This window comes from Macrobrachium rosenbergii, chromosome 21 (genome assembly GCF_040412425.1).
Source record: "Macrobrachium rosenbergii isolate ZJJX-2024 chromosome 21, ASM4041242v1, whole genome shotgun sequence".
NCBI classification, from domain to species: Eukaryota; Metazoa; Arthropoda; class Malacostraca; order Decapoda; family Palaemonidae; genus Macrobrachium; species Macrobrachium rosenbergii.
In genome coordinates, this window is record NC_089761.1 from 17,735,495 (window position 1) to 17,757,538 (window position 22,044).

General features: G+C 35.8%; 1 protein-coding gene across 1 annotated transcript in view; it reads left to right on the top strand.

Annotated features, from left to right (window-relative positions):
* The first annotated feature begins 4,560 nt into the window (after positions 1-4,560).
* LOC136849395 (DNA repair protein RAD51 homolog 4-like) overlaps positions 4,561-22,044 on the top strand; it is a 32,298-nt gene continuing 14,814 nt past the window's right edge. The window contains exons 1-3 of the mRNA XM_067122747.1: positions 4,561-4,818; positions 9,645-9,817; positions 15,003-15,109. Of these exons, the coding sequence (XP_066978848.1) occupies positions 4,678-4,818; positions 9,645-9,817; positions 15,003-15,109 (421 nt within the window). The 5' untranslated portion in view covers positions 4,561-4,677. The remainder of the gene's footprint in view (positions 4,819-9,644; positions 9,818-15,002; positions 15,110-22,044) is intronic.

A 22,044-nucleotide genomic window follows, 5' to 3' on the forward strand; every position in this document is an offset into this window, starting at 1 on the left:
CGAGCATAGAGACGGTTGGACGCTAAGTATTCACACTTGCCAAGTGGGAACAAGAAGAAAGAGCAGTAAACCCGTTAGGTTGTCACAGGATTGACATGGGATTTGATACATATCCTTTAATTTTGTCAAGAGAGTTATTTATTAGCGCTTGTTTCTTTCATTAGAAATCCACAATTATATCAACAAACTACATTGTTAAAAGTTAAAAACTTGAAACAAAGACTTTCGAACACACGAGCGGTGTTCCTCCTAAGTGTTTACGTTAAAAAAAATTAGATGATTCCTAAGTATACTTTTTTAACGTAAGCACTGAGGAGGAACATCATCCAGGTGTTCTAAAGTCTTGTTTAAGGTTTTTAACTTGTAATAATAATACAATTTATTGATATAACTGTGGAAGTTTAATGAACAACAATTTAATCACAACATTGTGAATTTTCTAGTAGTACTTGTTCCACTGTACTGTTGGTCTTCAGTGCTACATTAACTCCAAAGTTCTTAAGTACATTGGGGATATCTCTGAAATTTTAAATATATGTTAGTAAAAGTAGTCTTTTGTGTTGTAATATTTTTTGCTGTTATCATAAAAAAGTCTTTTTGCCACTCTTGGTGCATTGTCTGATACAGAATCAGGATATTTAATTTCTTGCCTTTATTCCTAATTACATCTATCTCATCATCAATGTACTCACGGCTACATGTACATAATGGTCTTAAAAACATGGAAGCGAAAACTGATTGCTTTACTTTACGGCTCTGACCTAAAATATTGATAGATTTTTCTGTATATAATAAATGTATCCATTATTGCTTCTGTGTACCAGGCAATCCAAAATGGTTAGGCCATTGTCATTTCCATTTTATTAGTGCTGATGAGACCAATTCATATAACCTACCTTAAAAGTATGTATATTTTCGTTCCCTAGTCGAATACATGTTGTGACATCAAGGTATCTGAACCATATTGCATTGCGTTGAGTTATTTTGTTCATTCTGCTTTCAATAAATTCATTTTGATTATTGGTTAAAACTAGAGTTTAAGGGCTACCAATAACCATACCAAAATTTTTAGTTAGATTTCCTGATGAATTCAAATTTACACCCTTTCACACACATTTTAATCAGTTCTGTTAAATTGTTCTTGGAAAAAGATATATCCAGCTATCAACTCTCTAAGGTATCAAATAAAAATTCTAACAGATCACCCAAAAGACCTTTGCAAATAATGATGTAATGATGTAAAATCTCAAAAGTCTGGATTCACTAGTATTCTGTATATCATTTATTTATCAAGTCAACATTGTTCTTTATATTAGCATCAGAAAGGGTACCAACCAATGGGTTGAGGATATCAGTTAGGTATTTTGTTTATTGCATGAAGAGGAACCAACGGAACTAACTGACCTAGCGTGAAATTTTGTTTTGCGAGTTGTTATTACTCTATGCCAGTGGGTTAACAATGGAGAGGTTTTCATCTTTTTGATGGTTTTTTAACTTTTGTCGAAAACTGTTCATTAAATACTCACAACACATACACATATATATCATATATATATATATATATATATATATATATATATATATATATATATATTATATATATATATATATATATATATATATATTATATATATATATATATATATATATATATATATATATATATATATATGTGTGTGTGTGTGTGTGTGTGTGTGTGTGTGTGTGTGTGTGTGTGTCACAGTCATATAGATGTTAACTAACTCAGTGATATGAAAAATAACTTCTACCTGTAGTCCTGAATCCAAGAATGGCAATGATTGACGCCTCTTAGTTCCCTCCGTTTTGTGCACCAAGCAAAGAGCCGTCGCCTTCTCCGTGGTTACTCAAACACCTGTTTACTGTTTACGATGTACCCGGAGCCAACAGCGTCAAAGATCAATGAAGATGAGTGATGGCAACTAAGGACCAGAGAGAAGATTCTCTTTGCCTTGAATACAACGACACTTTGGAGATTTATTTCACTTTTTAAGAGTTGAAACAACGAGTAAAAGATTGCTTTATAGCCCAGCCTTTAAGCAGCTTTGCATACTAGATTTAGATACCATTGATACTGACTTTTGCTTTTGGAAGTGTAACCAGAAAACGATTCACTTTTTTGCTGTTTTCAAAATCATTTATATTATAATATATTTTTCAAACTAACAATGTTTACTTTTCTTTGGTCAAACGTTATCATTCTTTTGTCAAAGGTTATCATACTTTATCATTATTATAACCTAAATTTTTTTCACCCTTTGCAACATAATTCCATTTTATTTAAATTTATCTCTGACATTTTTCATAACGTACTTAAAGCTACCTACTTGAAATATTACCTTCGGTCATTATATTTTCTTCCAGGGAAAAAAATTGGTGAAACATCACAGGGCGGCCTCCTTGGAACAAGAGCCCTTGCTGACACAAGGCCTGCCTCACGTAAAAGCAATAATACCTTTTTAAAAATACTGCCTTTCTGAGAATTTTAACAAGTTCTGAATCTTATTTCATGTAGCAAACATTCTGACAATATGCCAAGAAAATTTTGAATTATAGGTGAAAAAACAAACGAATTCTATGGACTATATCGATCGGCTTCACGTGTTTATCATTGATATCAAAGAGAATAGTTCCCTGGTATGAAAATAAAACTATTCATCTTTGTAGTGGGTTGTCAGTTCTCTTTATAGAGCACTTTCCTTTTGCAATTGAGGGTAGTGGCTAGAGTTCATAGTTTCTGTCTCACGTTGCAAGCCGTAGGTATCTCCTACATAGACTATGCTCCTACCATTCAGTGCTCCCATGAGATCGCTAAGAATTATCACTCCCGTAAAATTTTGAGATCAAATACAAAAACCTATGTAATGTATCTAAGATTTGTTTTTCTGACATTCCTTCCGGAGTGTCAGAAAAAAGTATTTGAAAAACTGATACTGAATGTCAAATGATATAGTGATCCAAAGTCGTACGAATTGGAGGCACTAATTCAACCCTTTTTCTGCTTGAATCGCTACATTTCAACTGAAACTATCAGTATTCAATCATTCTAAATGGGATTCCAGGTGGAAATGCTTTTTTTGCCGAGAATGCGCACTAAAGCGAACGTTACAAACTGCGTAGTTAAGAAAAAATTGTCGTACTAGGAATTTCATTGCCGCGTCGAGAGTCAACTAATGGTACGATTACTGAAAAGGAACGTTACAAAGCTCTAACTGAATAGTGAGAGGCAGGGTAACGCCACTGTGGTCTGTACCTATAATCATAAGTATCTGATAAACAGGGCGAAATAAATGGTATGGGTATGCTGTAGTTGCTCTTGTAAAGTGAAGTTGTAATTCATATTATTATGACCTGGGTAAAATAAGCTAAGGCTATGGTCTTACAATAATGATAGAATGTATATATTTTGAATACAATTATTTCCTGACATGCAAAACTTAGTGACTGGAATTAAGTAGAAAGAGGCAGTGGGCAAAAATTTTTTAAGAAGGGTTATGTAAAATAAGTATCATAAAGTCCTTATAACTCATTAAATTAGGTATTGCACAAGCTATGAGTCTTAAGGAAATAAATAGTAATCTTTAAATATTAATTCTATCGACTTAAAACGCGAAATGAAATTAATATCAAACAATTGAATAAAAACATCAAGGTTTAGGAGATGAGAGACAGTCGGACTATAACTTCAACTGAAGAAAAACAGGTCAACAATTTTTACTTGTAGCTTAACCATAACCCCGTGACACCCCAAGAATGTAGCTTTACCATAGTTAATGGGTTTGTATTATGATTAAAATAACCCCATGTTACTCTCAAGCTTAGTACCGTGATTAGAATTTCATTACATTAGATATGTATCTCTTGCCTGCCATACTTACATAAATACATATGTGCAATAAAAAATATAGTTACCTGCCTCAGTGTATACCTGTGTGAAGCTTCAGTACATAAACAATACCCTTAGTGAGAAAAATAGATAATATACACGGATATACAAGAAAAGAAAGGGAAATGGCGGAAACCAGTGATAGAATATATTCGACAAGTAGACCAATAACAGAAAAATAAAGAAAATAACAAAGATAGAAATAAAAACCAAAATAGACGGTGGTTAATAATAAGATGAAAGAAGAGTTATTAGGAAATAAGTTTAGAAATATGCAAGAGATAAAAAAAAAGAGAACTTGAAGAGGAGCAAATATTCAACAACATTTTTGCATCACTGAATTTTTCAGAGCAAGAACTAATATTCGACAACATTTTTACATTATTGATTTTTTCAGAATAAGAACTAATGCGTTAAAATTGAAAATAATAAATAGACATACAGAATTACGCGTTGACTGCAATTTCCCTGAAAATACAGAATACCTGTACCTAATTTCTTGTTTTATTCTACCAAGAACGCAAAACAGAAATGAACTAAACATCCGTGGGAAGAAACGAATATTAAACAGTTGGAAAGTTTTATTATATTAAAAAGGACAAAGAAATCTTATACAACAAATGAAGAAGAGAAAAGAAAATAAGAGGGGGGTTAAGAAATTAACAAAAATACCCCGCAACGAACTGATGTGCCGTAGCAAAGGAAAAACCTTAACCCGGACCCTTAACCTGAGTTTGATCTTACACAAAATTTGAAGTTTCAATGCAGGTAAAATGAGACTGTGTGTTGGACTAATTCCTGCATTGACCGAAGCTGCACTGTCAAAACTGAAGTCATCCGGAGTTACTAATATGCTGACTTTCATGCAGAGAGACCCGGAGGATTTAGCGCAAGAAACTGGCATCAGTTACAAGGTAGGACTTTCGTGGATAATCATAGCGCAGTTCGTATGTCTTAAAGATTTTATAGTGTAGTCAATAAAAAGTATTTATCACAAAGCACATAATAAAGCATAAAGATACACGAGGCCAGTTACTTAGGATAGGATACCGTATCTTAAGCTACCAGACCTAAGCTATTGTTTGACAAACACTCAAAGATCGAGTGGGTGGGCGGTTTGGGTAGTTTGCAGAGTAGGATACGGAGACAGGGATATCCATTGTTACTAGGTGGCGTCTGCAGGGGGTGAACTCCCCTGGGCAAGGTCAGGGCACAGCGTCCTAAGTTAGCCTAGGTTAGGAAGGTATGTTCTGGTTACGTCAAGGCACAGCGTTTTAGGAAAGGTTGGCACTTCCCACGCCTACCCGTCGCCCTACTCTGCATCCACTCCGGTGGTTTTTTGTTGGTTATAGGATTTGCTGAATATCTTTAATTCTGAGCAGTTTTTTATTTGGAGTTATTGTTAAGTAAGTATCCTATAGGCTGGTACCGTCGATCGGCAAAAACCACTAATTCTTTTTACTAAGCAAAATATGAATGGATGTATATAATACAGTAGAAGTGATGTCATTTGAGAAAAAATTGCGTTAATGAGGCAGTATCTTCTAAACCGTGAAGCTTCTCTGCAGAATTACCTATTTATTCCCAACCTATCATTGCACTCCAGGTCTCAACTAGGAAAGGTGGGAGCATCCCCTGTCTGGTCTATGGAGTACAGTTTTGCGAAGGTGCTGGTCCTAGGCTTACCTGACAGAAGGCTTTGCCCCAACTTTTGGCAAGAATCCACGCCCCTGCCCTATTCTAAATTGAATGAAAGAGCTATGAAGCCTAAAAGTGAGATACAGAAATTCGTCTGGACAAGCATCTAACATTGCAGTCCAGGAGTTAGGTAGCAAGGGGGCCATCCCCTGTATCCTTATCATTGCACAGAGCCTGTGCTACACTTTGAGGTTGGGAGTTACAGCTGGAAGCAGCAATGACACTTCCAGAAGAATAGAGTTGTTTTACACGTAATTTTGCATATAAATTTAGTATATTGCCTTGCCTTTGGCAGTTCTTATACATAGCCTACTTAGTAGTTTGTTAATGAGGGCCAATGAATTGCTTGACAGTGTGGTTTGTAGATTAAGCCTTATAGATATCTTTATAACCTTATTAGTTTATGATGAATTCTTGCCCTACACATCAAATTAGGCCTAGGGCAATCAGTACATTATTTTCTTATTGCTTAAAATATTACCCATCCCATGGGTTTTCTACTATTTGCCTTGTTTATTGTCAGTGCAAACTAGTTTTTTTGTCCTTTACCTACCTTTATATCCTAACAGTTAGCATATTCACGTAATAAAATTGGATAGTGGGGATTGTAGGTGACAGATAACTGAAAACAAGTGAGTTTCACATACAGGAATGGTGAACTTGCAAAAACATATTAAGGAGGCAGGGTGACAGAATGATAGGGGAATGAAGGGGAAGGAGTAACAGTAAATTTCTGGTAGGCTATAGTACTGATAGTTGTGATGTGATTAAGACATATATTCTCTATTTCAAATTCTGGAGTAAACCCTCCTAATACTTTCATATTTAACAATAATGGGGATCACAGTTAAGTACTTGAGTTACTGTGCAGCAGACAATGACAAGGAGTAAAAATGGAGCTGTACAGTAACCTAACCCTCCTAAACTACCCTAACATAGGGAACATTGCCCCTAATAGACTTCCCCAAGCTGGTGCCCAAGTAAGATTAGATATGATAAGGTTTCATTACGCTAAATAATGGTAGAAGAACAAAACTCCCAATGTGTCATGACACAGTACTGAACATAGTGAAACTTTTTAAGACAGTGGTAAAACACATGGTTTATTCATGGGAAATGCAATTGCATTAAGACTTAGCAATTCACTACAAGTTAGTACAAACAAGAACTGGATGGAGAGCAGTTCCCTATTGTACTGTAATGCAGCTAAAGTGAACATGAAGTAAGGATAATATGGATAAGAATTACCTCCACTTATCAGTCATTTGTGGCAGTTTTGAATTAGAAATGTCTTAAATTTGACTGAAATATGCCTTGAATTGTTTTGCTGTTGTATGGTATCTCTTTGTTGTTCAGTAATTAGGCTATATGGGAGTACAGTAACTTGAAAAAAATACTGTAGATTCAAGTTGCACAGGTTTTTTGGGGCAAGTCCATGCAGCTTGTGAACATATGCCATGGGATGCTTGTCCAGGTACTTGGTTTGATACCTGCTGGGTGGTGCATGTATGCTAGGGACATCAGTTGGATGTCACTATGCATCTTCCCTAGTTCATGTGTTCTTCAAATCATCCTGTAATATGTCATCTCTTTTTTAACTTGTACAATAATTATATGGAAGTTATTGCTTAAAAAAATATAGATTCAAGTTGTTCAGCTTGTCCTAAAATATTAGAATATGGGGCTTTCTTACTAATTCATCGCATTTTGGGGGCACACATTTTTGTGGTAAGTTAGAATATTTGAAGGAAATTTAACTTCTTTCAAAGGAACTATAAAAAGGATGGTCCTTCACATAAAAATTCAGGCATCTTTATCAAGATATTTCATCAAAACAGTTTTCAAGTACTATGACCATTGTCATTTTAAGTATAGAATATTATAGAAAATCAACATCTTTCAAGGAAACTGAGAAGGGAGGTCCATTACATAAAATTTTAGTTATACCTCTCATAATTATTCATTAAAAAAAGTGTCTTGAACATTTTGTTATTTCAAGCCAATGTGCTTGAATAGCCAACATAGTGCCTTAATTTTCATTTAGCGCTGATATCGGTAACATGCTCCTCAAGAAAATTAACTGTTTGCTGCATTTTATTTTTTCTTGGGTTACTGTGATATATGTTGAAGTTTTTTTTATCTGTGTTATAGTAACATGATAGAGAAAAGTTGGAAAATGAAAGCACAATTCTGATTTTACCATATAGTAGTTTATTGACGGGAGCATTGTATGTACAGAAGTTCAAATTAATACTATTTACAGGCAATGTGTGTACATACAGGAGTTCAAATTAGTAATAAAGTAGTATCATGACTTTTCAGTAAAATTCCTGAACTAAATTCACGTTCTATTTTAATTATGAAAATCAAATGCATAAGCAAATGTAGCTATACCCGTAAACATAAATTGAAGAGTTGCTGTATTTAAATTATAATCTGAAATGGTGTGAAGTTCGGCATGGTATCTGTCCCAGTAATCCCATTAAAATTTAGGTAGAAAAACTGGGATAGAGGGTTGCTTTAGTAAGCAGGGATTTTGGTGAACCATTTATGACTGATGATAATGACAGAAGATCTTGACTGCCTTCTATAGCCGTTCCTAAATGCCTAGAGTTCTTAGACAGGAAGGGTTCTAAAAATTTTGCATGCTGCAGGAACTACTGTATTAATAGTTGGTGTCATGGCCACCTTTAGATAATTTGGAATGTTTCCTTTCAGAATAATACACTTTAGCTTAACAGTGTTGTTGATGTATACTAAGGAGTACAGTACTGTATAAGGAAATTGTTACAGGTTCCAAAGTTATCAGCTCTCTAGACATATCTTGCAGGAAGGTCTTGGATTTCAAAAAGTTTTTGGATAAAACATTGGTATTCTAAAGTGGAATAAATACTGTACATACTGTGTCTGTCAGCCATTTGAAGATTCTCATCCTCACTGAATTGTTATGACTAACTACAGTAATTTGGTTTGTTATGTTGGTGCTTCTGTTGATATTTTGTTTTATGTGTATCTTTGAATATACCCTCCAACCTTGCTTATTAACTTCTTCAGTTAGATGTTGCTGGCTAAGATTGTTGATAAATACTGATGATAGCATAAAAAAGCTGTTTGTTTGCAGACATTACTATTGGTCATAAAGTTTTACAGTGTTTTATTATCTTAATGCAGGAGGTTAAACAGGTAGACTTGGGATGGCTACTAAATACAGATAACTTTTTGTTTACAGTACAGCAAAGGCAAAGAAAGAGGTCTTGAAAATGTTTAAGTTGGAAGAGTGGAATTATAAAGTTGTGCTGTTTTATTATCAAAATGCAGGAGGCTAAAAAGAACCAAGGTTACTGGAACTGGAAATGAAGTATAGTACTCTATAGTAGGCGTAATCTAGAAAATGGCCGTGAAGTGGAACTGATGGTGTGTCAATGATGCTCAGGATTGCAAAAGTGAGTTAAAAAAAAAAAAAAAAAAAGAGCTTCAATAATACAGCAAGCATAGACTCTTAAAAAAATGTCAGAAATCTATGTCTGGAGAGTGCTGGGAATATAATTTCACGGACTGGGAAATTAGTTTACAGAAGTGGTGTTCATGGATTGAAAAATAGAATGAGATGGCTTGGGCATTTAATGAGAAGGGTAGAAGAGAGTTAGCCAGAGAAATGATGGATATTGAAGTAGGAGAAAGCCAAAGAATGGAAAAAAAAAGTGCCTAGAAGATCATGAAGAAGGTGAGTTGACATGGACTGGCTAGATAGGAATTCAAGCAGGAAGTTCACATTATAGAAGAGGTGAGAGAATTCATAAGAATTCATAACTTTCTGGAGGAAAATCCTGGCATAAAATTGTGTACATAGTGTACTGTAGAATTTCTTGGGTTCACTACACCACACATCTTAGCTTGATGTGGTACTGTACACAGTGTCTGGTTATATGTATTCAAAGTAAAGTTTGTGCAGAATTTACTTTTGTGCATTTTATTATTTTATTATTAGAAATGTAGTGCCTGTTGTATTAAATTTTTATTAATGGAATCTTTTAAATTGCAGGATTTGCAGAGCATTCGGCAACTAATTTTTGCACAACATGCAGCTATTCCAATTACTGGGACAGATATGTTAGACAAAGCTGCTAAATCTACAATAATTATTTCAACTGGCAATAGCAAGTGGGTTTGGATGCAGTCGTCAGTATATTTTCAAGATCATCCTCAGTTTGTATTGTAATGCAGAATTCTCTCATCTGCTTTAGCACTGTATTAATTTTTGTTTTAATTTGCACTCATTACTGTACAATAACCTAAACTTCAGTAGCAGCAATCTCTAGACACTCCATAGAAGTTTTTTTGTTGCTGATGTAGATTTATCTTTCCCTAGTTTGCAGAGTTAGGCTTTTTTTCACTTATCTAGTATTTTTCTTTCCTTGGATTTTAAGCACTTCTTGCAATTCCTGTTTAAATTTACATTAGCCTATGTAGTTTATTAGTATTCTGTGGTAAGGCAAAGTGTACTTTTATGTCATGCTTGTTTGGGAGTTATTGTCCTAAGCTTTATGTGTTTATGGCAATTATACAATAATATTGTTGTATTTACTTTATCGTTAATTATTTTTGTTCTATCTCCAAGGAATTGTTGAGTTATTATTTGTTTATAATAGTCACTTGCATTTAACAGTTTAACCTTTTACTTATGTTTTATTTTAGTCAGCTTGTGTGAGATAATACAGTTTCTGTTACGCTTTTTTCATGAATATAATAATTACTTACTGCCAAATGACTGCAGAGGTGTATATGAGGCAACGGCCAAAATTGTATGGCACTGTTTGCCAGAACACTTGCTTAGCAGTTCATGTAGGGGTCAAGTATGTTCTCAGTGTAACAGGTGTTATGTAAATACTGATATGCTTCTTGGAGAGTATTTCATAAGTAGAGGGGTTATTACCAACTTTCCAAATCTTCCAAGGAAGGAGATGTTTCATCTGCATCATAATCATCTCCAATGAAATCTCTTCATTGCCTTTGTCAATGAGCTTAGCACAACCCAGTTCCAGCTGAGCTTTCAGAGTTTAGGGAGTTGAACACAAGCAGATGGAGCAATTTTTGCAAGACAGAGAATATACCAGGGGGGTCTTTTCCCAGAATCAATAGCTTATTTTACCTCTATTTGGCATAGGCGGTCACCCTTCTGCACAGGGTTTGAGGTCACGTTTATGAATCTAGATGTCTGTGCTATCTTGGCAGCACAGTACTTGGGTACTACTAGTGCAGAGGTATCACTCATGTCACCTGCCTCACATCCTGTGACACTATCTTCTGTGACCTAGCATGGAACTGTTCCCACATCACACAATTTGCACTGCATGATGTTGGATTTAAGTGCTCACTCTGAATGGTCTGCTTCAGATCTATTTACCATCTATTGCTTACTCTACCGTCACTTGTAAGTCAGGCAATTAGTACTACTTCCCCAGCTGTTTAGAGAGTTTTGCATACAGTAGGTATTGAAGACTCCTACTCTTTTTGTTACAGTTGCTCAAGAGATTCATTCCCCTCAAGCTCAGACACCCTCTTCCAAGATATCTGATCATTTTGAGGGATAACAAGAAGCCATACAGCATGCCACCTCATCAAGTAGCTTTGTGCTGCGTGTACCGACTCATTCTTTTTATCAGATTGCTCTGGCATCCCATACCTCACCTGCTGATATGGGAATGTCACAAGTTGAAAAACCTAAATCTTTGAGGAAGGATAAGTATGGCAAGGCTAAGAGCACCTCACGCATTCCATGAGTCATGCAATGGTGTGGCATGACTGTGCAAACAGTTCACTTGTCTTGTGTCTTATCAGTCATTCTGCTTCTTCTGGTGCTTGGTTATACGTATGTGGCTCACAGAAGCCAGCTCAGGCTTTTTGCTAATGCGGCTTTATGAGGCAGGTGAGTTGTTACTATAGGTTCACTACTTTCCAGCTAAACAAATGGTTTGCCATTGCTGCTGGGCTCATTTGATATTTTAACTGCTGGTCTTCTGAGTTGGTGAGTACTGAAGCAGTACAGTATTTTGTAAGAATACAGATATAAGAGAGTCCTCCTCCAGTGGGCCATCCCTTTGCTTAGAAAGTGATCACCTTGTTTTGACAGAACCCTTTACTTTGACAGGCTGGTAGATATTAGTTATCCTCTCAACCAAAGCAGAAGAAATACACAAAACAAGCCTTCCTAGATCTCATTATCTCTGAGAGTGAGACTCAGATTTCTCAGTTTTAGATGAGGTAGGAACCATGAGGAAAAGATCCACTTTGAGAGATGACCATGAGATTTGTACTGCTGCATGTCAAGCCTGCAGATCCAGGGATGTGATAAATGAAAAACTAAATAAGAAAATAAAAGTAAAGGAAAGCAAAGTTTCTGAGGGAAGACTTTGCTTTCAGTCCAAAGAAGAAGATTCTCAGTTCAAAAGTGATATGACTGGGAAATCTCTAAATGAACTTAGCCCTAACAAATGTGACCAGTTGTAAATTTGGAGGTTCAAGAGTTTGGACTGAGGAACCTGGAGTTATCCTTAGTAGCTGCAACCAAGGTAGTTTATATTTAACCCTTAATGGACAGGAATCCTCACATGAGTCTATGTAACAGGTTTTGGGTTATGGAAGGGAATCCTCATATGAGTATTAATATTACATGGCAAACTGTTTGAATGAATTTAACAGGTAAGAAGTTCACAGCACTTCAGTGGTCCATAAATGACTTATGGCAACTTATTACCTGGGCATGGGAGAGATATCGATCAATATGCCTTGAGATTTCAAAGGAGGATGTACTGCCTCTTTGCAGCTCCAGGACGTCTTTTTATTTATTTACTCATAAATATATCCAGGGATTGCTGTTGGTTTTAGTTCCTATCTTTTATGATAGTATGGCAGCTATAATTGTAATTTTGCAAAGAAATATTAGAAAAAACAAGGATACCTCGCAAAAAGTTACTGCATCTCCCCATCTCAGTAAATCTCGTAAATATTTTACAACAAATATACTGTACTCAGAATTTGTTACTGATTTTAGTTATCTGGTGTGGTATTGTGTGAGCTGTAATTATAATTTTACAAAATAAAATAAATTTGAGAAAAACATGCATAACTTGGTAAAATTAACATATTTTTTAGTGAAGGTCTTGTACAAGAAACCTTACACATGGTTGTAAATAGTCACTTTCAACTTCTGTGGAAGGAAAAATTTTTATAATTTTTCTACACCATGTGCATTTTCATATCTTCCTCTTCCATTGATGTGTTTTTTCTTAAATTGGCTAACCCAAAGTTTTGATCTGGGGTGTGCTTTGATATATATTTAACCTGGTCCCTTAAGGATTAAGAAACCAAATGAGGAGGTTGACAGAATATGTGTAAAAGTGCTGGTTTCACTTGACTTGAAATGATCTATAAGTCATATATTTTAAGGAACAGGCAGGAGAGATGTTTCTCCTAACCAACAATGAGAAATGTAAAAACCATAAAGAGCAGCATAAGTTATCGGAAGGTCTTCCTTCCAAACAGATAGGAGAACAAAATTGTTTTGAAGGTAACAGTGCTTTAGAGTGCTTGTTGTGGAAGTACTCAGTCAGTTAAGTACACATTCTAGTGTGCCCTCCTTATTTTACCTGAATTTTTAGGAATGCTATATAGAATCCAAAATATCATCGAAATTTTAGATGACAGTGTAGAAGTACCTTATGAATTATCTGTATGATTTATTTCTTTGTTCTCTAGTAGAACAAACTGCAAAAGCTCTTGGATGCTTTGAGAAAGTCTTAAATGGAGAAGGCACTGAGTAACGAGACAAAGGTTCCAGTGCTGGAACTTGTGGCCTAAACTTTGTAATCAATTGCAGTACTGTCAGTTACATATTTGGGCAGAGATCTCTGTTGTAAGTTTCTGGCCACAAGAGTTAAGAGAAGCCTTTTTTGTATTTTAGATTTATGCTTTTACATTTTAGATGTTTGAGCACTTCTTAGAGACCTAAACTATGAACTGGTAGGAAAAAAAAATTTTTTGAAGGCTTAAGTCAAAGCATTGCCCTGGTATTTCTTTTTTTGTTTTTAATGTCAAAATGTCTTCCATACAAGTTAAAAAACTTGTTTACTCATTTCAGTTTGGATTCCCTTTTGGTGGAGGGCTAATGAATGGAGAAGTAGCTGGAATTATGGGCCTGAGGAGTAGGGAAGACAACATTCTGTGTGTATTTGGCAATTCATTTCAATTTCTAAAACTTGGACTTCATGTTCTGTATATTGATTCCTCAACCAAGCATTTCATTTAGGAAGAATTGGGCCCATCATAGATAAAATAGCAAAGGAAGATGAGGTTAGTTTTGTTTTAAAATCTAATCTTCACACTGAGTTGGAAGTTTCGCTAATACAGTATTGGATTGCTATATTTCATCATGTCACTGCTCCTAGTACATAGTTTTCTCCTGCTACTTTCACATCTCTACTATTCTGACTCTTCACTCTGTGCATCATTTCAGACTATCTCAGTCTATTTCCCAGCATCTAGAACCCACATCTTGCTACAACTTTTTCATTGATAATGTGATCTTCCCACTGTGCTTCAGACGTACTTTCTGAAATATATCTTCTGTGTCGAGGCTGTAGTCTCTGCTTCAATGAATAATGTACACCTTAACTCAGTTTTTGCTCTGATAACTACCTTGTTTATTATAAATTCCTGCAATTTATTTTCATTCCATCCATCTTGTTGGTACAGCTTTTTTTTTTTTTTTTACCCTCTCAATACACCACCTCACAGTTCACTGTACTTCAAGAGGGTAACAAGAAATGTTCTGTCTCCCTTTCACCACAACATGGTGCTCCTTTCTTCCCCATTTGCTCTTATAATACTTCATGCATTGAAAATTTCTTACTCTATTAATTTTCCTATTCTGAACTTCTCTTTGTGACACACCAAAAGTGGTATAGTCAGTAAATACTTGCTAAGTTCATCCCCACATCTTTCTCCACAGTAATCATATTGTCTACTTTTCGTGTAACACTTTTCCTTTTATCTTTTATTATTTGATATTTACAGTTTTTTTTATTGTATTTATGTGATGCCGTAAGTCCGTTTTATGAGTCTCTTATTCATAGTTAAAATATGGGGAGTAAAATGGCCATGTGAATGGCATCAAGTACATTATATTTCAGTGCTGAAGTAGTCATCTATTCAAATAAGATATTTAGGTAACATTTCTTGAGGGAGTGTAATGTAATTTACCAAGAAATTGCATTTGTTTTACATTGCTAGTTACTTTTACAGGATCTTGAAGAACCTTTGGCACGGCTGAAGGTGGTACAACCTCGTGATCATTTGGAGTTGCTTAAACTTTTGCATTATTTCAATCCAAAACATTCCAAAGAAGGGGAAAACTGTATTGGAAAGCAAGAAAGAAGAGAAAATGCAAGCTAGTCATTTTGGATTCTGTTTATGCATATATAAATAATATCCACTCAAACACAAATCAAGGTGGGTTAATTTTCTTACAGATTTCTGCAAGCAAATGAACTGATAGAAAATAGTCATTCAGCCTCTAATACTATATGTAGAAAATGTACAGCAATAAAATAAAAATAATGTGCTAGGTAAGCTGTAACGTTGTCCACCTTTTTTTAATAGAAAATATAATCTTAGTCCGTTTTTTTGTAAAAAAGAATATACCTGTATTGGTATTCTGAAGCTGCAAAATATTCCACCCACGTTTTTGTTTGCCTTGTATTTAGATGCTTTATAGATTCCTTTGGTAGTTAGGGTGCATGTTAATATAAAGGCTGATAGTTATTTCTAGTATATAAAGTATATAATAGTAGTACTGAAGTAAAGTTTTCATAAAAGAACATGTTAACGCTATTTTTATTTATAAAATGGGTCAACAGAAAGTCTAGACTTTTATAAAAAGTCAAGTAGAGTTTATATGTATTAGTGCTAGTAGTGGTATAGTTACAGGAGTGAGAACAACATGAACTTCCATGGAGAATATGCCAAGACTAGGGGTTGCAAATGTAAAATTGTTGATCATATTTTAGTTTGTATGCGGAGTTATCCATTCAAAAGTAATTTGGTGGCTTTGTAACACCGACAAAAATTTTAAGTCACAGTCCATGTTTGGTGCTTCATCTTTGAGTGGTCAGTTCAGCCCAATCATTATGGTCTACAGATGATCACTGTACTAAGTGCTCTGACATCTTGTCATATGCTTTACATGCTGATATAAGCTTCATTTGTAAATTTTCTCTCTAGGCCGTTGTTCATATGCAATAGTATCTTACCCTTGTCTGCCAAAAAAGGACCTGTATACCTTAGTTTCTTTGAGAGACATTATCTCAAGGTAGTTTGTCTTTTCAGCTTTTATATCATTAGTGTAAGAAGGTTTATGTATCTATCTTTAGTCTGTTTGAAGAGCAAAAATCTCAGGCAGGAGTGACAATATGAGAGCCTTTACATTTCTGTCATTAGTTGATTGTATGGGAAAGTTGGACAGTTTGTGGTTTTATGGTATCATCATGATAATCTCAGTGACAATATCAAAAGAATACTACCGTCTTTGCAGAGACATATTGTCCAATGAGCCTACAAGTCACTAACAAAGATCAGTTTCTTCCAGATGTAATCTTAAGGGGGTGACTAGCTACTTTGGGGTAAAAAAAAATTAAATTTTAAAAAAAGCTAAATTTTTCCTTAAGCATTCAAACACCGTAGATCAGTTTGTGGGCTGTATGGGCTCGTAGGGGCATTGAGAGTGTAAGGTGCAGCCAGCCTGCTGCTTAACGAAAACCGTCCCAATTTACTCGCTGATGAGGCTCATATACATGGTAAAAATAAGTGATCACTGTGTGGAATCAGCTTTTCTGGCAACTCTGGTTGTGATGATGACAACCAAAGGAATACAGGCAGGATACAGTAAATGAAATTTAAGTTATCCTCTGAAAGACAAAGGAAGAGCGTATCGCTCTGTGACTCGCTCCATACCCAGTCCCAACGAGTCCCTTTAAACTTTACTGGCCATTATCTCAAAAGTTATTTTTGCACAATCAAATATTCATAGAAAATCCAATATGTGTTCTATTTTTTGAAACTTTGGCATTCTGTTGATACTTCTTAGGCAATTGAATGGTCACACCCAAATATTTCCAAATATAAAGAGAAAAGGAATAAAAATGCTCTCTAATTGAATATTTTATGACATCATTTGGGCTAGCATTATAACATGGTCACGCTGTATAGTATTTAGATAATTTTTGGAAACTTTTTATGACCAAGCATTTAGACACTTTCAAGTTATTCGGAGAAAAAAATTCATTTGTATTGACCCAATATTGAAGTTGCTACAATGAAAATAGTAAATATAACATTATGACATCATAACTCAGGACGTTTAAACTCAAAAAAAATAAAAACTTGTAGCATTTGTATAAGAAGTTTCAACTCAATTTGCCATAGTTTTTTTAATGATTTTTTAGCCCAAAGTAGCTAGTCCCTCCTTAATGTTGACACAAATATTCAGGCAGGTTGTTGGTGTTGCCAGTCTATCTGTTTACCCAAGGTACATCACCTTTTTGCGCCCTAATACATATTCATACATAGGGTGTGGTTCATTATCTATATCTTGCGTCTTCTAATTACAAGAGACACTTTACAGGCCTTCTTGTGCAGCAGGAACTGATGGTAGGCATTCATTTTTCTTTCCTACCCCTTATTTGTTTCCATGCAAATCCAGTCTCTTTATGTTACTATTATTTTGAATGAATTTATGAGTCCTAAAATTAGGGTGAATCTCGGGCATCGTTGTCTAATTAGCTCATTGTGAATGCTCTGGAAAATTTTTCATAATTCTGAGCAGCCTTGGCATTCAGTTCTCAGTAGATATACTGTTAATTCTGACAATCTTTTCTTTTTTTCAGAGTTTCAATACCACAGAGTTTAGATTAGTTTTGTTCTAGGCATGGCCAAATTTTAGAATGATTTTCTTAGTCATATAGTTCAAGCATTGGGCTTTAGAAGTTCAGATTGGTTGCAAATAGGTTTTGCTGAGAGATTTGTAAGAGTGCAATTTAAGTGTTTAATATTAATTGTTTTTCCTCCGTAATTTTGTTTTTCCTCTAATTTTTTTTATAGTTTATTTTTACTTTTGTATTTCTTTTTCCATACTGGGCTGCCTTTCATATTGGAGCCCTTGAGCATGTAGCTTTCTCTTCCAGTTATGGTTGTAGTTGGCTAATAATAATATGAGATGTAAGTTCTTGACTTTGGGAGAGTTTTTGATTGGGCAACATCTTGTCTTAAATTATTAGAAATGAACACAGCCATGACAGTACATGTTAAAGGTGTGCAGTAGTGCCTTTCCAGATTGTTTTTACATGGCACCCTTGCAGGTGTGCATGGTGCCTCACAGTCACATTGAAGTTTACTAGCTTGCCATTTAGTATGTCAAACTTGGCCCAAATACTCCTACTTAATGATAATAACAAATTCTTTTTAATTATTTCTAGTAGAGTATAGCATATTCTTCTAACTCTTCAGTGCTCTCAAGTATATGGTGCAGGATTGAATGCATCTGTAATTTCAGATTGGACTCCTGTGGTCTTTGCTTGCAGTTGTATGACTTGCTAGTGCAACTGAAGTGGTGACTCCTCTGCCCCTCTTTCATTCTGATGTTTGCCTTCACTCAACTCTGTATTACTTAATTGTTGTAGAGATTTTTCTGTTTGAACCAGTAATTGCTTACTATGTCTTTTATATGGTGTAAGGTAAGACTTTTTAACCCCAGCTGTATTGCCTTGCTGTCTGTCTTTTACTCTGTGTCTTTTTCCCTTTGATCACTTCATACTCAACCATTCAAATTCCTTAAGCTTCTCATGCTCATATTTAACCCATCATTTGGGCCAGCCCTGTGGATTTCAGTAATGTAACTTGTGTTTGGGTTAAACTGTTGTGCAATGATAACACTCAGGTATGTGAAATGTTCTAAAGTATTTGCAGTTGTTTAGCTGTTCAGGTATTTCAGCATATGATAATTATTCAACTTTTGCAAAGAGAATATTCTCACTGCACATGCCTAGCTCATGCTCCACTCGTCTGGAAGGCAAGGTGTCATTCCCATTTGACATTTTGAAGATGAGGGCACTGCTATGCTTCCTAAGATTATTGCTGCTGTTTCCCTTTATTGTGATGTGTCATTTATTTTCATTCACTCAATTTTTCATTCATATTGGTTCACTTTGATATGTTGTGCTTTGTGTTTAGTGTGCTGCTAACATAGTGCTTTACTTTCTGGAATTTCCTTAATTTCTCAATTAAGGGTATTCCTTTAATTCAGTGTATAATTTTTGCTGAGCATTCTCAGTTTTGCCTTAATTTAACTTAGGAGTTCTGTAGTTAAGTTTTGCCCTCTCGTTAGCCCTTATTCTAGCTTTTTTTCCTTTTATAAAGTTGTCTGCTGTTTTCCATATGTATTATCTGTTTAATGATACATTTAATTATTGAACACTTTAGTATCAAGTTACTTTCTTGTGATTTGTATAGTTCCCCTTAATTGAACTAGTTTTCATGGAATATATTTGTCCCTTAATCATGCCTCAGTGTACCTGGATTGGCAAGGATGGTAAGTCATGTAGTATATTTTTTTGTTGTCCTTGGACAAGACCCAAATTGGCAGTGCCAGAAATGTTCCTGTCATGAGACATGTCCAGTGTGTTTGAGCTGTACTATGGACCATTGGTAACTTATGCTCAGAGACAAGTGTTGAAAAGGCACTGGACATTCACTGACAAGTCTCCTGACTCCTCGTCTTGTTACACCGTAACACCTCTATCGTGATGCTGCTCCCTATGTGTTCTAGTTCTTGACCCTGGTCAATTTGTATGTGGATGAGATAATCACAGGTTCGTGACTTTCCACTTCCAAGAATGCACCCATTGGTCTCACTGCCTGTGTCTTTTGTTTCGGTGACATCTGTAGTGCCCACAATCTCTGCTGTCTCCACTCTTGCTCATGTATATGACTACTCTTTTTCAGGCCTTTGCTCCTATGTATATGATGGCTTTCACCTTGACTGCTTCCACTTACGTTCCTGCTTTTGCATACCCGTCTGTCCCAGGGTATTGTACTGCCCCCGTGTCTGCTTCCATCTACTTGTCTGCTTTTGTGTACTCAGCTTCAACATAATCTCTTGCTCTTGTGCACTTATTTGCTCTGCTTAAACTACACTTATTTGCTCTGCTTAAACTATGAGTAGTATGTATTCCTCTGCTACAGTATGTGTGGCTCCTTCAGTTTATGTGACAGTTCCAGTATTCTTGACTGTTCTGCTACACTCTGCTATACTCATCTGCTTCAACATACTCAGCTGCTCCAGTGCCTCATTCATCATATTGTTATTGCCTATGCACATTGTTGTCTTTGATCTTAATATTGCTAGCGTGTCCAGTTTCATCTTTGATCCCACTGACAGTTTACCCAGCCACCTCTGCTACTGTAAGGTTTCCTGTGCCTGAGAATATCCTGAAGTCCTGTAGAGGAGCTTCTTTGTGTTCTGATCCAGGTGCCTGACATCCCCAGCATGCTGAAGTCTGCAGGCATCCTCAATCATCTAAACATAGCCACAACTTAACTTTCTTAATGGAACGGTTTGGAAAACAGTAATGCATGTCAAGAGTGCAATCAGCCCTCTATGCCCTCTCAAAGCCTTTGTGGCCTCATTCCACCAGTGTTTTCCCCTTGCTGTTTGCAGCTGTGTAGTACCCAAGCATCTTATTATATCCTCCTCAGCTTTATCTCCCTGTGATGTTTCACTTCTTTAAACCTCTTCTTTAGCTTGTCTTCTGTTACTGGCATGGCCTTCAATAAGTACAGCCTATGCACATTGTGACTGCAGGTCCTTCTGGACTTGGTACCCATTCTCATTCCTGTGGCACTCTTTAAGAGTCCCCATGTCAATTCATCCAAGCATAGTGTCTTACTTATGGAGGAATCAGATACGGAAACCATAGAAGTTTTTTGTTTGCACGCATGTAACACTTGCCTTGTTGAGAACCTCAACTGGGTCCGTGACATTTTCAGCTTCTTCCATCTTTGAAGACCTGTGCATGATGTTTCATTTGCTGACAACAACATCGTTCAAAAAGATTTGAGCTCCCCTTGGCTAAGGCATTAGTGGATCTAGTCTGTGTATATCAGATTGAAGGGGTTGTGACTGCTCCATGGGTGTTCCTCTTCACCTTACTCTGCCAGACTTATGCCTTCATATATTGTACTAGATCCAGGGCTTTTCTTTTCACAATAGACTACATTCACAATAGAAGCTACTGTTTAGAATACAGCTGCTTCCTTTATGCTTCAGTTGACACAGAGATGGAAATGCATGGGATTCTTTATAAGAGTGTTTGTTATTGTTTAATTGACATGAGTAGGTTCTTGATGGTGCCAGGTTGCTTCTTGCAGGTGGTTCTGCCTTCAGCAAAAGATACAGACAGACCTTGTTGCCTTATTCTTTCTTTAGGGCTTGCTTTAGTTCACATGTACTACATTAATTGTAATTTGGTGAACATGATGATGAAGAGGGACACTGCTTTCCAAAGTTCTCTCCGGTTTGCTCTCCATGGCAAAATTTTGTTTCCTGCATGTGTCTGATTCTGTAACTGAGTCATTTCCTGAGGACTTAACACAAGTTGAAGGGCTCACCTCCCCTGCAACTCGGCTACCGTAAGTAATGTGGTTGCTTCAGCCTTGCCTTCATTTAGAAGAGTAACTGTCTTTGTCCTCCAACCTAAATCGATATGGAGGCATTTATTGAATAAAGGGGTTGTAGTAAATAAACAGCCTAAAATATATTTTTTTTACAAGAAATCTACAGTAATAAGTTTATTATTACTTTCTGTCCCCACATTTTTCTGTTTAGTCTTCCTCATGCAACAGAATGAGAGAGGATGCATAGTCAGATGAGGGTACAGGTATGTGCATTGGAAATGTTCATTTTCATGATGTGACAGGTTGGTGGTGATGCATTAGGTTATATTGAAAAAACAATTACTATATAAAACCACTGTATTTATGATGTTGACTATTGCACAATTATTATTTATTAGTTATTTTTGTAGACACATAATACTGTTTATGGGCTGTTTCTATGTACGTAGAACTCTCACAATGTCACTTCAAAGGCTGAGGAAAGTAGTTATAATAAAGTTGCTGTACATATATAGAAATAATGATTTAGAAAACTGTAGAAAAATTAATTTAGAAAACTGTAACAAAAAGTAGTTGAGAAAGCTGGTCTTAATAAATGGTAGTGAAATTTTTTAATGGGCCTTTTCATATACAGTCATACCCCAAACTTTCGTGAGGTTAGGTTCCAGACCACCTCGTGCAAGGCGAATTTCTGTGTAAGTTTGGCACGGTCTCTAAAA